Source organism: Notamacropus eugenii, chromosome 1 (genome assembly GCF_028372415.1).
Source record: "Notamacropus eugenii isolate mMacEug1 chromosome 1, mMacEug1.pri_v2, whole genome shotgun sequence".
Lineage (NCBI taxonomy): Eukaryota > Metazoa > Chordata > Mammalia > Diprotodontia > Macropodidae > Notamacropus > Notamacropus eugenii.
In genome coordinates, this window is record NC_092872.1 from 240,046,455 (window position 1) to 240,063,711 (window position 17,257).

The window sequence follows — 17,257 nt, forward strand, 5'->3', positions numbered from 1 at the left end:
CAAGTAAGACATGTGGAGGAAAAATTGGGAAGAGAAATGAGACTGATGCAAGAAAATCATGAAAAGTCAATAGCTTGCTAAAGGAGAACCAAAAAATGCTTTAAAAATAGACTAACCCAAATGGCAAAAGAGGTCCAAAAAGCCAATGAGGAGAAGAAAGCTTTAAAAAGGAAAACTGGTCAAATGGAAAAGGACGTTCAAAGGCTCACTGAAGAAAATAGTTCTTTAAAAAGTAGAATGGAGCATATGGAAGCTAATGATTTTATGAGAAACTAAGAAATTATAAAACAAAACCAAAAAGTGAAAAAATAGAATACAATGTGAAATATCTCATTGGAAAAACAACTGACCTGGAAAATAGATCCAGAAGAGACAACTTAAAAATTATTGATCTGCCTGAAAACTGTGATCAAAATAAGAGCCTAGACATCATCTTTCATGAAATTATCAAAGAAAACTGCCCTGATATTCTAGAACCAGAGGGTAAAATAAATGTGGAAAGAATCCATTGATCACCTTCTGAAAGAGATCTGAAAAGAAAAACTCCTAGGAATATTGTAGCCAAATTCCAGAGTTCCCAGGTCCAGGAGAAAATATTGCAAGCAGCCAGAAAGAAACAATTCAAGTATTATGGAAATACAATCAGGATAACACAAGATCTAGCAGCTTCTACATTAAGGGATCAAAGGGCTTGGAATATGATATTCCAGAAGTCAAAGGAACTAGGACTAAAACCAAGAATCACCTACCCAGCAAAACTGAGCATAATGCTTCAGGGGAAAAAATATTCATTCAATGAAATAGAGGACTTCCAAACATTCTTGATGAAAAGACTAGAACTGAATAGAAAATTTTACTTTCAAACATAAGAATCAAGAGAAGTATGAAAAGGTAAACAGGAAAGAGATCATAAGGGACTTACTAAAGTTGAACTGTTTACATTCCTACATGGAAAGATAATATTTGTAACTCTTGAGACTTTTCTCAGTATTTGGGTAGTTGGAGGGATTATATACATATAGGCAGAAGGCACAAGGTGAGTTGAATAGGAAGGGATGATATCTAAAAAATAAGGGGATGAGAGAGGAATACATTGGAAGGAGAAAGGGAGAAATGGAATGAGGTAAATTATCCCTCATGAAGAGGGGAGAAAAAGCTTTTTCAATGGAGGGGGAAAAGGGGAAGGTGAGAGGAAAAAAATGAAGCTTACTCTTATCACGTTTGGCTTAAAGAGAGAATAACATGCACGCTCAATTTGGTATGAAAATCTATCTTACACTACAGGAAAGTAGGGGAGAAGGGTATAAATGGAGTGTAGGGGGATGACAGAAGGGAAGGCAAATGGAAGGAGGGAGTAATTAGAAGTAAACAGTTTTGGAGAGGGACAAGGTCAAAAGAGAGAATAGAATAAATGGGGGACAGGACAGGATGAAGGGAAATATAGTTAGTCTTTCACAACATGATTATTGTGGAATTCTTTTGCATAATGACACATGTATAGCCTATATTGAATTGATTGCCTTCTCAGTGGGGATGGGTGGGGAGGGAGGAAGGGAGAAAAGTTGGAACTCAGAGTTTTAGAAATGAATGTTGAGAATTGTTTTTGCAAGCAACTTGGAAATAAATACAGGTAATGGGGTATAGAAATCTCTTGCTCTACAAGAAAGGAGAGAAGATGAGGATAAGGAAAGGGAAGGATGTGATAGAAGAGAGGGCAGATTAGGGGAAGGGGTAATCAGAATGCATGGTATCTTGGGGTGGGGGGAGGGGAGAGATGGGGAGCAAATTTGAAACTCAAAATCTTGTGGAAATGAATGTTCAAAACTGAAAATAAATGAATGAATTTTTTTTAAAAAAGAAAAAAAGATTGAGTTCAGACCAATATAATCAATGAGAGGGGAGGCACAAGGAGGAGAGACACAGTAATCACTAAGTATTGGACCCTGACATGAAATCTTTGGCCTTACTCAAATCCACTCATTCATTTTATGTATTCATTCACTGACACATTCACTCACCTGTTCATTTATCCACCCTTTCATTTCTTTACTCATTCATTCATTCAGCTCGTCTTTATTTAGAGTCTTCTCTGGGCTAGCAACTCAAATAAGACCATTTCTGCCACTGTCCCAAGGCCAATTTTATTTAAGGGAAAAAATACATACATTTTGGGGAAAAAAAGGAGATCTTAGCCTAATGGGGGGTGGGGTTATTGGGCAGGGGCTACTGTTAATACCCAGCAATAAACTGGCACCAGGCACAGTCTGACTTGAAGAAAGGCTATAAAATTATTCTGATAAAAGAATCTAAGCATGCCTCTTCTACTCCTGCCCTATAATCACAAGGAGGAGGGAGGAAAAGATTCAGGGTGGGATGAGAAAGGGGAAGGGCAGGATCAGTCCTTCACATCCACAATCAGCGGAGTGAGGTGAGGTGAATGTTTGATGCCCATGGAGAAAGAAGGGGCCTGGGGCTTGTGAATGGTGACTGTTTGAACCTCATGGGAACCAGGACCTGGGTAGTTTGTCTGGTCACGGGGGTACCCAAAGAGCTTGCCCATGGAGTAGGCAGGGCTCCGGTTCTGGTAAACTGATGGCTCAGGCCTGGAGTGCACTGCTGGGCCAGGGCTTTTGTAGATATCCTTTTTGAAATACCATGGCTCAAAAGTGGAACCAAAGCCATAACACGGGGCAGAATGGTTAACAGGGGTGCCGTATCCCAGCCGTCGGGGCTGTGAGTACTGGTTAGGGGCTGGATTGGGATCAGACACACGATATGGACAGCGGTAGCCCATAGTGTACTGAGGGGGCCGGCGCTCCCCAGGGGGAGGAACCTTCTCCCAGAAGTATGTAGGGGGCGCTGGTGTAGGCCACAAACCTAGAAGTCAAAGGGGACATCATTCAGGCAGGGTTAGCAGTAGGGTCTGAAATGGGAACAAACAATTCCCAGTTTGGTTTTTGTCATGTCCCCAGTTCACAGCAAGGCAGCCTTCTTAGGAGGGAAGGGTGACCTCAGCTGTTTGCTGACCCTGATGCACAGGTCATCTCAAACCCTTCTCTAGGTAACATGCCTGGCTCTAGGGGGATGGGGTGGCATGGCCACTGTCACCAGATTGACATGATCCTTGAGGACCACCAAAGTCACACTCCCTGCCCCTCCCACTACTCCCAGAAGGTAGGGTGATCAGCCAAACACAAAAGGAATGTACAGAGGCTTCTCAGCTAAATCAGACCCTTTGCTGACTTCTATGCTAATCTTAACACTCCTTGAACAGCTTCTGAAATCATTCTAAGACACTCCTATGTGGGAGATATTTAAAAGAGAGAGTCACTGAGCTTTGGAGAAGGAGACCAGAGAGATGCCAGAGACCAGTAAGAAAATACACTGAGATGGCACTTGACCATGTCACCTCTGGCGACCCGTCTATGAAGAATCTATCAGTGTCCTCATCCATCTGGTAGCTAAAAGGACCCTAAAGAACCTGAAATGGCATCAAGTGGCAATTATCACAGGAGCAGATGGTGGTAAGAAAGAGACCAGCCCATGCCTGTTATCTTTAAGACAAAAATACCTTGTAGGGGAAGGAAAGAATGGTGGTTATGATCCCCAACCAAGAGAGTCTGTGGTAATGTTTGAAGAACAACACAGGTAGAAATCTGGGTAGGAAAAATTGAGGTTTCAGACCTTCCTGGGAACAAGAGATGACCCACTTCTCTGAAGTTTTAAAGCTGACGCTATCAATTTCTCCTTCACTGTGACAGAGTCCATTTAAGCTAAATGTGAATGAGTAACCCTTTCAGGAGTCATGTAAAGGTGGGGAGAGGATTTGAATCTCAGTGGAAAAGGGCCTGAACCATGAGATATTTATGAGTAATTATTTATATTCATGTCCCAATTTGGTAGCCAAGGAAAACCCTCAGAAAATCCAAGGCATTGGGAAACTGGCATTTCATGAAGGCACCAAGAAAGGAAAATTGTAACAGCCCAAGTTTTGAACTCTGCTCAGTAATTTGACTCAGCAATTTGACCAACTTCTGAAACGGCTACTTCATTTAGGGATGCCCAACGACCACATTGGGGCAGGTTGAATGCGCAGGAATCACTTCAAGCTATACCTCCTAGTGTTACTACATGAATATTACCTACAATCCAAGCCATGAGGGACCTCATAATTCTTCATGCAACCCCACACAAATGGGAGCTTGTCATTCCTATTGTCATATAAAGATTGGCTTAAGGCAGGATATGTGAAACAGTGAGTAGTTTTCCATACTTAAATGCTTGGTGATGATGAGTGAGCCCAAGAACCTATTGTTCAGGTGCTGTGAGGGTCTCCATACTGACATATGGATGTGGACCTGGCCTCCAGGGTCCAGTAATGGGGTCTTTATTTTTCTCCCATTCCCTTGCTGTTTTCTCTAGTCTCAAGATCACAGCAGAGTGCTCTGGATTTGTGGCCGTAGAACATGCATGTCTCCTAGACTAAGTCATTAGGGCTTCAGAATATGAACATAACAAAGATGTGAGCTATCCTCTAAGGCCCATCTGAAATGAGAACTTCCCTGTACCAAAGAGAATGACATCCTTCTTTATAAAAAACAAACTATCAGATAAATAGGTATATATCAAGTTCTGTTGCAAATATGTCATAGAAAAGCAACAACACCAGACCTCCTCCCCATTTGCTTTCTCCATATATCCCCTAGACTATAAAGTGGTAGATTTTTGTAAGGCGTGCCTTCATTTCTAACAGAATCCGGAGGGCTTTCCAAAATTTAGCTGTAAAATGGCAACCTCTGATTGGAAATAACCTCTGCCAGGAAAAATCACAGCCATATTTACTCCCTCAAGAGCAAGACTCCTATAGACGTTGTAGTGGCACATATTTGAAAAGAGGCCCATAGCACCATTTCTATGAGACTAGGTTAAAGCTGTCACAGAATTTAGGCCTGGATGGCAATAGGGACTTATGGGGCATTGACAAATGCAGAAAATTTGAATCTTCACATCTCCAGTCCTACTCGTGTTCATACATAACACACCAATCATCATGTATCCAATCCAGCTGCCAATAATGCCAGCAGATCAGATTGTTCTAACCTCACTCCAAGATGACCTACACTCAGGACATCATGATGGCTTCTTTTTAGCCTTACTTTCTGACTTTAGACTTTGTGTGAGAGCCAGAGCCTTTCTGGAGATAATGACTGGGCTGTTCTCAGTTGTGTTTTGTGCCCTGTTGGCTCCTGCTACTTTCTCTGAGTAATGAATATTGTATCATTCTATAGTCTCAGAGAAAACTCACGCTGGGAACCTGTAAGCTTTCAGTACACTGCCCTCCTGCTGTCAGCTCTGCAAATTCCTGGCCTGAGATTGGATCTGAGCAATACAACTGCAGATTTGACCCTGGTTGGAGCTCCCGTAGACTGCTTCCAGACTCCATCATCCAACTGCAAAGTCTGCACATTCAAAGTGACAGAACAGAAGGCTCCCCTATGATTTAGGCTTCTTGACCTGGTTATTCTGCTGTGGGATTCAGATTGAGACTACAGACTGAATCTGAGACACTGCACTGCCCTGGAATCACAGTCATACAGCTTCTATTTCCTTATGTACTTGATCCTAGCTCAGTCAAAAGCCCTTGACTATTTCATTTCTCAATTTTCACCCCTCAGCAAAAGTCCCCTAATAAGTCCACGCTGAATCTATGACCCAGGACTGGGCAGTAAATGACCGCTTTCATTTGGTACCTGTTCTTGCTCCTTGTAATGGCAAGCCCTTTATTCCAGATCTCAGCCCTCTTTCAGTCTCTGAACTGGAATGCTTCTCAATGCCTCTTCTGGCTAGATCCCTTTTTAGTGTTTGCAGAATTCTTTAGTGTTGCCCTATGCTGACCTGGGCTGGAAAAAATGACCATGATTTCTTTTCTCTTATATTTCTCAATCCTAGTCAGGTATAATCTCAGTCTGGTGTAATTTTCAAGATCTTTTTGAAATAGTTTCTGTGAAAGAACTTGGCTCTGCTTCTTCCTGCTACTCCACTGACTTGGCTGGTCCCTAACACATGCTTTCTTATCACTACTCAACAATGCTGGTATCATAATGGAACCTACCACAGAGAAAAACAAACCACTACATGCCCTTAAACTCACACTGCATCCCTATGGACCAGTTGAGCTTCCAACCCCAAGTATTCACATATACTAATTTTTTCATTGCAGTGGAACAAGACTCTAAACCCCCAAACAACTCTCATTCACCCAGACTTTTTCTCCTCACTCTATATTATTTACCAAAAACTCCTTCCACATACCCAGGAGCCTCAGCTGCACAACTGCCCTTCCTTTGCCAGTATCTAAACCACTGAATAAACCCAGTGTTTTCTTTACTCTAAGCACAAGGATTCCCTCAAAGAAAAATCTCAAAAACAGGAGCATCCTCTGAACATAGCACCTCAAAGGGGAATGCAAGTCTTCTTCAAACAAACTGAATCATTGTAATCAGTAATGATCATAACCAGGGAGATGCTAGTAAATCTTTAACAACTGGCTCCACTTTTTAAAGTTTAGTCTGAATTATTAATATTTTCTCCATCACTTTAAGTCTAACATGATCAGCAAGACAATATATCAAGCCTTGATTTGTAGTATTGCCCAGTTTCCAAGGTACAGACTACCCCAATGAAAGATTAACAATTGACTCTAGAGCTGGTTAGAGCTGAGCCCAGCACACTCCTGAAAGTGACATACCCTTCTAAGTAGTATTGTCAGTGCAAGTTTGATGGCCACCTGTTCCCTATGTAGCTTATCATAATTTCTCTCCACCAGTATTAATTAATAGGAGTTATAGGAAGTTACACCGGTTCCCAATTTAGTCCTTTCTCCCTCCCTGACACATCAATGTCACATTCTCCCACCAATTCTCAAATGGACTACTATCACATATATTAGTTTTTGTCATACCTCTGGAGGCCAAAGGCTAGGCTGATATAGTTATTGGTTTCCACAAAGCACAAATCTGAAGGATTTGGGTGATCAGAGTTGTTGGGCTTTTACAAGTGCCTCCTCCTTCAATGACAAGAGAGCCTTTTCCTATTCAGTTGCCCATGAAGAGTTTCTATCTCGCAATGTACCATAACCTCTGGTCAGGGCAAGCCAGAGAATAGGAAAGAGGTCAGGAAGCACCATCAAAAAACATAGTTATGGGAGTCCTTATGAGTCATTGCTGACCAAACTGTCCAATAACCTCTGATCCCCAAACCTCAGGCAGGCTACTTATATGAGCCATTGCGCAAGACATAATCAGAAATGAAAACAATTCAGGGGAACATAAACATAGAAAAGAAAATCTCCCTCTAGCACTACAGTCTATGAAACCATGTTACTGTACCATGAATAAATTTCACTTCTCCTGCTTTCTACATCTGTCAACATAATCTGCCCTGTAGCCACACTATAAAGGCTGGTCTAGGATAGCAAAGGTCCTGGCTATCTCTGCCTATAGACAGCCTCAGAACAGGAAAGATGCTGGTATCCTCTTAGGATGACTGGCATTAGGGGCTGCCTTCCTGACTCCACAGTTCAATTTCACTAACTTCTTGATTGTACTAAACATCATCAATCATTGAGAACCTAGAAATAAACACATGGTAAAAGTTGACAGCACCTCCAATGTGCTGTAAATTTCTGACCTCCAGTGGTGAATGCTTAGATCTAGGTCTTCTGTCCTCAGAATGAATTTCCAAAATGTCTCCTGTTCCTGGCAGAATGCACACTTCTTTAATTTGCATTATAAGCCATGATGAAGGAAGCAGGCTATTACTTCTCAGACCCATGATACATATTCCTATTTCTGATATAAGACAGGAAGGATATCATCCTAATATACTATACAGTTTGATCCAGGAATTCTGTAAGGACATTATAAATTCAATGCTGGTGTGAGCTGGGGCATTCACCAATATGCCAGCATTCATCATACCCAGAATGTTTGTAGAAGACCCATCTTCTACTGGCAGAAGGCATGACTCAGATGAGATTAGAGGATTTCCAGAAACCCAATTTGGTACAATTTGTATCTCTCCCACCCTGATCTCCTCCTAAAATGTCAGAAATTAGAAGAAGGAGGCAGTAGATATGGATCATCATTTCCTTCTAGCCCTAGTGTAGTGGGGCATTTCTCCTTCCCTTCAGGCACAAATCTCATCATCAGGGTCAGATGAATATATTCCACAGACAAATTCTGAATTTACTCCTGCTCATGGAGTGTCAAGGTACCAGCTAGAGATCAGTGAGACAAGTCTCAATCACATTGTAGAGCCAAGTGATCTGCCCTTCCCTGTAAAATCAAGGTAGTTTCTATTCCCTTTCCTCCCAATGGCAAGGTGACTGTACTCAAGAAGGGATTTCCCCTGTATCCTACTTGAGTAATTCCTGTTTGGTCAAGCTGAACTAGTGGCAGCATCATTTAATAAAGTGCTCATAACGGTGCAAACAGCCCAAAACAACTAATAATGGCCACCTTGCACACACTACCTGTTCCATATATCTGCCTGCAATACATATTAGGGAAGTGGCCTCCTAACCCACTAAACTCTGTTCCTCAAGGTTGGCCTTCCAGTATAGCGATTCAACCATTCATTCAAGGATGTGTGTCCACCAAGAGACACTATTAAATCCCCTAACCTTCTATTAAACAACATGATCTTCTGAAGTCCATGTGCACATGTCCCAGACCCCATGGTGACTTTTACCATTAGAGTCATCAAATTGATCCTTCATTGTCCGCTAAGTCCCCAGTCCTCATCTAATGAACCTCAATTTGAGAGGACTTCCTCTTTCTGTTGATAACTTCTGCCCCCAGGGGACTAAGATCTCCTCCAGGCTGCCAGCAGTCTGGGCTCCAGACTAGGCTGTCTTTCCCTTCCCTCCTCCCTGTGTTCTTGGTCTGGAGGCCAGCACTTCCTCTTCTCCTCCCATCAATCTCTCAAATGGAATACAATATTTATTTTTCTTGCCAGATCTCCAAAGACCAAATGCCCTCTTTGGCAGTTTGAGGGTTCGTTTCTCAGATCTCAAGATATATCTACCCCTAGATAGCCTCCTCCCTGATCAAAATAGCCCCTGGCTGACAAGATTTGACATGCAAGCGACCATTGCCTTTCTGACTCTTTCCAAACACAGTCTTTGATTATGCCACATACCTCAGATGTAGGGATCCAAGAACTCAGAAACTCTTACTTTGAAGTGCTTCTAACTCTCCAGCAGGGGATCTCCCTTCCTCCATGAAAAAGAATGAAATCGAAGATTGTTGGAAAGGACCTCAACAATCCTGAGGAAGAGTCCTAGCCCCAGTGGACTTGACAAGAGGTCACAGCCTGGGCTTAAAGACTTCCAGTGAGGGTGACTTAATGTTCTCTCAAGCTGGTCCATTCCCCTGGGAGTCAGCTCAAGCCTCAGTTGGCCTTTTTACCACTTCCACCATTGGCCCTGGTTCTGCCCTCTGGGGTCAAACAACTATACACATACAGATAGACAGGCATATATATGTATATGCATATATATGAGATATATATATATGTACAAACAAGAAATATGTATATATGTATAGATAGACAGATAGATACTACTAGCATTCTCTTTGATGTCTTCTGAGCCATAAATGCTTATAAACCATGGAGTTGCTCTTATTAATCCCTGTGCAACCTGAACTAGACTTTCTCCACTTATGGAAGAAGAGAAGGTTGGTTTCATCATGGTAAGATAATTAGGACCACAAGGAAGTCAGAAGTCTGGAGTAGTGCTCCGTGCCTATAATCCCTGGGGAGAAACGGAGAGGGAACAGATGCCAAGGCTGGTGGATTGAGCGAATTCTGGGGTCCTGAGCTGCCACGTAAACTCTTGGGTCTCCACACGAAGTCTGGTGAATCTCTGAGTGTGGAGGGCTACCAGGCTTTCTAAGGAGGGGGGAAACAGCCCAGATTAGAATAATAGATCAGGTTAAAGCTTCCTTGCCAAACCTGCATGTGACCATTGAGCTTCAAGCCTAGGTAAGATAGGGAGACCAGGACTCAGAAGAAAAAGCAGCAAACCAAGGCAATTATCTGTGTCCGGAAAGTCAGCTCCTAGTGCCAATAACCCTGACAAGGACACCGGTCTCTGCTTCTTAGGTTGACTCTAACCAATCTATACACATAGAGAGAGTTCGAAATAGTGAACCAGTGTTTCCAAATTGGCTCTCACACTGTAGAGTTGGCTACTATGTCAGGAAGAAGGCCTCTGTGGGACCCTGAGGAGCTGATTTCCTGGGCGGCTTTCTCTCTGTGCCTATGTGTTCTCTTTCTGTTGCACTGGGTAGCTTTAGCTGCCCAGTTGATGGATATCCAGTGCACATCAAAGGTCATGGGCAATGATGACTGTGTCTTAGTAACTGTTAAGATAGTTGCATCATTGATAATACTTTCCAAAGCCTTTCCTATTCTCCCAGTCATACCTATGTTATCCTAGGTTATGGGAGTCAGCAGTCACGGTTTATAGAATCCTAACTGTGTAATTCCGATATCCCTGTCCCTCAGGAATTGTTATTCTGGCAGGATGACATTGCACAATCAGACATAGCCAATTCCTGACTCTTGAGTTTAGGTCATCACAGACCATCCTCAGAAGTTAACATGCCTGTATCAGTGTGACAAAATGGTTAAAGCTGGATAAGATCCCTGGGGAATCAAGATGCAACCCATGCTCTTTGATAAGGGTTTCTAAGGATGATCTAGACCTAATGTCTTGGTGGATCAGCCTGGCCTTCCCTCCCATCACATGATCTCATTGCAACCCCAAAATCCTATTGGGCAATATCACAGCCGCACCAACAGTGTTTGCATCACTGCAACCCCAAAATACCCAAGGAAATACTGCTTGCAGCAGAGCTGCTGTTGTAATTACCCAAGCTCCCTGGGTGGGGTGATAACAATTGTTTCCAAAGCTCCTGGGATTTCCAAAGTAGGGAAAAGGTTTAGAAGGTGGTGAAATGGGAGAAATGGTGGGAAGTGGGAGCCCAGGCTAGAAGCATGTCTCCCAGACTGGAGACTGATGGGCACATCCCTGTCACCAGAGGAAGAGAATCCTCTCTTCCCAATCCCAACCTATTCAGGTCTCTCCTCCAAGTCCGATTCACAGCATGGTCTCTGTTCCCCCATCCATACACCCCTTTTCTGCCTGCATGCTCCCCTCAAGTTTCTTGGACACAGACCTTGCCCCTCTCCACCCCATGTCATGGACTACCAGATGAGAAGCATGCTGTCCAAGATCAGGGCATGTGTGGGGAGAAGGCACTGGCGGATGCCTTGAGAGGCAGCAGCACCAAGGTGGTGCCATGGATAGAAAGCTAGGCCTGTAATCAGGAAGACCTGAGCTCAAATCCAGCCCCAGGCAATGACTAGCTGTGTGACCCTGGGCAATTCACTTAATTGCTATCTGCCTTGGTTTCTTCAATTGCCAAAAATGGGAATAATAGTATCACTATCTACCAGGATCAAATGAGATAATATCTGTAAAGCATATAGCACAGTGCCTGGCACATAGTAGGTACTTAACAAATCCTTATTCCCATTTGAATCCTGAGAGATTGAGTCCTGGACACATCATGTCCATGTTGCCATGTCAGTGAACATGATATCATTGCATTGATACTATGGTATCTCTACTGGGGTATCCACGTGGCATCCAGACATAGATATTGGGGAGTGGGAGTCTGCATACAAACCCAGACTGTGTCCCAGGGATGCCTCTACAATCCTAGGCCTGCATCAGCATAGATGCAGCAGATTAAGGAGGGAAGATGTCCAATATGCTGCCCCAAGAGCATCCCCAGACCATTTCTGGCTCCCCATAACAGAAATGTGTGTGCAGCGTTGTGCAGAGGAGGCTGGGTTGGCCCACCAATCCATGGCACGGTTGATGCAATAAGACAAGATGGAAGGGGAAAGGTGCCAAGTATGCCACCACCCCAAAAGAGCAACTTCTCAAAAGAGCAAAGGAGGTTCCCAAGATGTCATTTCCCAGATGTTCGCTACTCCTCTCTAATCTGTTATCCCTGAGCCTGTGCTGACTTCCACAGCTTCATAGACAATTGCTTGATTCTGGTTTCTGCCTCCTAACATCTCCTCTGCATTTGATGGTGAATTTTGGTTCAGCATATCCTCTGTTCCTTTCCCTCCTCCTCTCCCTTCCTCTACTTCTCTGTCCCCCACCAAATGCCTGCCCCATTTCTCCTCCTCCCTCCAGAGGAGGGGAATCAGACTTCCCCTATCATGGGTGGTAACTCGTGGTCCCTCTCTATTTCTCTCCATCTTAAAAAAAAAACCTCCACAGAAAGCTTCACCAGCCCACACCTTCCAATCCCTTGTGACAGCCCAGTACCCTACCCTGTCACCATCTTACGTAAATTTGCTATCCGTTCTTCCATTGGAACCTGGGGGCAGCTCGACACTCCAAAGCGAGTGACCCTGGGATCATAGTAATGGCAAGGCCCAGGACTGCACGTGTCAGAAATCCCTGTGAAGGGGGTGGAAGAACAACATATGTGTCAGCCCAAGACCAAGCTCTCTGACCAAAACCAAGGGTTGGGGCCCACAGTGGTACTGGCACTATGGTATCAGCACGGGGACATCAACAAGCACTGCAATGATGGTACTGAGACAGGATCATGGAGCCCACCCCCCCACCTCACAGCAGCATTTTCCTTCTCAAGTATCTTTAGATCTGTGGGTCTTTAGGCCTGGCACTAGGGAGGCATATGCAGGTAACAATAAAACCTTCCAGGCTATGTCTGACCAAGGTTGCCCCAAGAACCTGTGCCCTTTCCCAGAAAGATTAGCCATCACAAGGAGTCACTGATCTTGGTTTGAACTCTTCCACAGTTTTATGTCTTGCTAAAGAGAGATAGTAGAATCAAAAGGCCTCTGGAATACACTGCTAAGAAATGTTGTAAACTGAGACATATTAGCAGAGACCTAATTTGAAAGAAATTAGACAGAGATTCATAGAAACACATCTGTAGGCAAATAATAGTTCAACAAATCATGATCCTAGGTGAGGCTTCATTTACAGCGCCCCTGCCTTGTCTTGATATCCTCTACAGGAGGTAGAGTTAGTCAGTGACCTTCTCAAAGATACAGTGACATGTTGAGATAACAGTGGGATCAGGCACTGTCAAGACTCATTCAGCTCAGAACTCCTACCATGAAATCTATTAAAGGCAAGTTCCATTACTATGTCCTAGGCTAATGTAAAAGGCTGCAGACTGGGTTTAGAGACTGGGGTGAGATTGGAGGGAACAGCATTTGGAAAGCCTGGTCCATAAGAATGAGGTGGCAAGTTTAATCCCATCAGGCTCTGAATAGACTTAAATGATAAGACCTTTCCAGTCTGGATAAAACTAAACTGAGAGCATCCTAAAATCATACCTTTAAAGCTGAAAGAGATCCTTAGATGTCATCTAATCCAACCCCTTCATTTTAAGATAAGGAAACTAAGGCAGAGAAAGGTCAAGGGACTTACTAGCCCACAGGAAAGGAAGTATCAGTCATAATGTGAACCCAGGTCCTTTGACTTCAACTATTTCTAGTGGATCATAGTGCCTTCAGTTTATTGGGCATTAGTCCATATTTCCAGGATCAAGATTGCTGAAGGGCAGTCTCTGCCCCCACAAATACCCTAAGCCACAGCTTCCATATCCACACCCTACAGAAATGTTAAGATTCTGCTCTGATCCATTTTCTTCCCAGACAACAGGACTTGACCAAGTCTGGAAAAAGGAAGTTCTTGGCAGCATGCCCTCCCCACCCCTCCTCCCCTTGGCCCATTCTCCATCTCTACTTTTTCCCCAGAATCTCACGCTTCTCTGAGTGCCCGATGTGGAAAGTGTAGGCTGGTGCTCTGTGCATGGAGATATCATGGCGTAGGTAGCCTGTGCAGGATGGGAGGAGGTACCTCCCAGGCCCAGGACCTAACAGGGAAAGAGGAGAAGGCAAGGAGAAAAGTCAATCCATCAGAATCTGGCATACCGCTGTCTTCCTAGGGACAATGAACAAGGACATCCTTGCTTGATGAAGCAATCAGCTCTCAGTGTTGTATGATAAAGGAACCAGGAAGATAAACCCACTCTTCCACTTCTCACCTTTTTTCCTCAACATTTCCCACAAAACCATGCCTGAAATTTTGACTTGAGAGTTTCATTCCTTTGGATTATAGCCTCATTGATCACCAAGTCCCTGGAACCTTCATTAAATGGGAATGGAATTCTCCACTCACTCTTCATCAGGGCCATTAGGACTGGGGTCTGCAAAACTTCCTGCCTCGAGGGTACTGGTGAGAGACGCTCCTTGGAACGCTCAGCACAGGAGACAATTTTCTTCAGTTTTTTCAGTTTTTTGGTCCCCATGGTGAAGGGCCTGGGGTGCAGGTAGGAGGAACAGCAAGGACTAATGCTCCAAGTCAGGCCCTAAACAAACAAGCAGATACCTGGATTTGTCTGCAGTGTGGAGGGGAACAGGGTTTCACACACACACACACACACACACACACACACACACACACACACACACACACACCTCCCAAAGCTCCCTATCTCTTTCTCCTTCACTCCCCCTCAAAATTCTGCCTCTCTCTGCTACACTCCTCTGGCCCATTCAGCAGGGCCTAGGCAGAGTCCAAGCCCCTCTCACCACCACCTCCTTCAATTCAAGCAGTCTAGAAAATAAGATGGCAGTTGGAGCTCAGTAAAGGTTATAGGGGGATGACATCAGATTGGAATCTGGAATCTGGAGGTGTGTTTATTTCTCTGTTGCCATGGAACCCAGACTATGTCCTGGAGGTTCCTGTGCAGACCCCATCTTCAGAACTCTTTGGATTTAGCCACTCCCTTCACCCACCAACTCCTCCCAGGATAAATGAATAGGGGATGAGAAGGGGACAATGTTCCAGAGTTAGGGTGGGGTGGGAGGGCAAGGAGATACTCAGGAGTTAGAAGGGAGATTGATCATGTTACAAGAAAACTAGGTCATGTAGTTCTTATAAGGTTGGAGAAAGAGTTTGACAGGCAGGAAAGTGAAATTAAAGAATGTTAACTGAGCTAAAAGGGACTCTACAGATATCCCAGGGATTCATTTCCTTGTTTATAAAGTAAAGGGGGTGGAATTGGTGACATTTAAGATCCTATCCAATTCCAACCACTTTGACATTATGAGTCTAGTCCAACCTTGCCATTTTGTATTGTTTAATTAACTAATGACCTTTTTCATTTTGTCTTGAAGTAGCAGTGAGATGCAATGGAGAGAATGCTGAGTTTGGAGTCAAGGAGACTTGAATCCAAATACAGCCTCTAATATTCCCTAGCTGTATGGCCCCCAACAAGTTCCTCTATGTGCCTCAGGCAACTCTCTAAGATTTATCTACTAAATCATAGAAGGGCTGTAATCTGGTACAAGGAACTCCCCACCACAGTGAAATCAGAGATCCTTTGTCCACTCTAGTATTATTTTTATGGGATATAGAAAACAGAAGTGAATTGCTTAAGACTGTACAGCAAGTAAGTTGAAAGGGATGGTTCTGTACAGTTGTCAACTTGACTGTCCTTTTAGAGGTCATACACCAGCCACTTTGACAAATCACTTAAACCTATACCTAAGTTTCCTCAACTGTAAAAGAAAAAACCATGAGGATAACAGCCCTACTTCCTACCTTGGCTACTACTTCCTACTACTTCGGTCGTCATTGCACCCTTTTGGACGTCAATCTCCTCATGTGTAAAATTAGATCTCGTTCTAAATCTGTGATTCTGTGATTGGCAGAGGGACATCAGGAGGAGGAACAAGACTGACACAGGTCCCCCTCACCTTTGCTTCTTTTAAGGAACCCACTCTTTATGAGTATGCACCCCCTTTCCTTCTCATCAGCAGCCTTAAGTATAGTGCCTTAAAATTTGCAAAACACTTTACATATGTTATCTCATTTTTATCCTCACAGTACTCTGGAAGGTAGATATTATTATTACCCCCATTTTACAAATGAGGAAATTATGATAAATGGCAGTTAAGTTACTACTAAATGTTTTGAGGAAAGATTTGAACTCATGTCTTTCTGATTCTAAGTCCAATGTCCTATTCACTGTATCACCTACCTAGTTGCCTTTTCCATCAGGAAAGGAAGCGCAAGATGTTAAACCAGGACCTTTATCCAACCTGTCCACAACAGCCTGATATGTGAATTTGCTAGAAGTCCTCAAAATGGTAAAAACACAAGAACAAAACCCTAATTTCAGACTCTATGAAGAAAACAAGGAAGATGAATGTTCTGTGCTCTCCCCCGGTAGGTCCACATCTGGAGAATCACTTTTAGTACTGGGCATATTTTAGCTCTGGGAAGGATGCTGACAAACAGGAGCATTGCCAAGGCTGGAGACTAGCATGGAGAGGGACCTGGAGACCAAGCCACATGAGGACCAGCTGGAGCAATGGGAGCTGTTTAGCCTCCAGATTTCTGACAGACTCTCAGAACCAAATAGGAGTCATGGAAGAAAGTCACAGGAAAGCAGTCTCAGTATAAGGAGGACTTCCTTAGCATGTGGAGCTGTATGACAATGGAACAGGAAACGTGGTGGGATTGTGAGCTCCCTGTCATTGGAAGAGTTCAAGCAGAACCCAATTCCTTAAAGAGGTGAGATGATGGGCTAGACAATGCCTGAGGTCCATCCCTTCCAACACCCTGATTCTTTGACTTGGATTCATTTTTACAGAGTCATGAACCAAACCACATTTATTTTTGTTCTCATTAAAAAAAAAAAAAGATACCAGATGAAGTCTCTCAAACCACTGCCAGACCAAAAAATTTTCCTGATTTTCTAAAATAACTTAATCACTCATTGACATGACCAATCTTGGCCCCAGAGAAGAGATGAACAAATTGTGCTTCCCTTGATGAGGTGGGGGACCATGAGTACAAAATGGCGCATTTTCTATCAGATGTGGTCACTGTGTGGTTTGGTTTTCCTTAACTTTTTCTCTGTTACAAGGGAAGGCTTTCTGGGTGGAGAGATGGTTTGCCTGTAAATTACATGTACAAAAGCAAAAAAATCAATAAAACTTTAATTAAAATGTTTAAAAAGAAAGAAAAAATGACCTAACCAAGATGAAATCGAGATCAGGACCAAAGGAGCTCAGTGCAGAGAAGCTGCTTCATTATAACTTAGAAAATGAATGAACC

The 17,257-nt window shown here is 43.5% G+C and overlaps 1 protein-coding gene across 2 annotated transcripts; it reads right to left on the reverse strand.

Moving 5' to 3' along the window:
- Positions 1-2,122: 2,122 nt before the first annotated feature.
- CIMAP1C (ciliary microtubule associated protein 1C) lies at positions 2,123-14,810 on the reverse strand. Of its 2 annotated transcripts, none has more exons than XM_072628289.1 (5): positions 14,608-14,810; positions 14,309-14,498; positions 13,893-14,003; positions 12,437-12,550; positions 2,123-2,877 (listed from the first exon to the last, which is right to left on the reverse strand). In XM_072628289.1, exons 1-5 carry the CDS (start codon positions 14,683-14,685, stop codon positions 2,396-2,398), a joined length of 975 nt encoding a protein of 324 aa, XP_072484390.1. In that variant the 5' UTR covers positions 14,686-14,810; the 3' UTR covers positions 2,123-2,395. The 2 variants fall into 2 exon arrangements, with proteins under 2 accessions (XP_072484390.1, XP_072484391.1); XM_072628290.1 differs by having other exon boundaries at positions 14,722-14,802.
- Between the last annotated feature and the right edge of the window lie 2,447 nt (positions 14,811-17,257).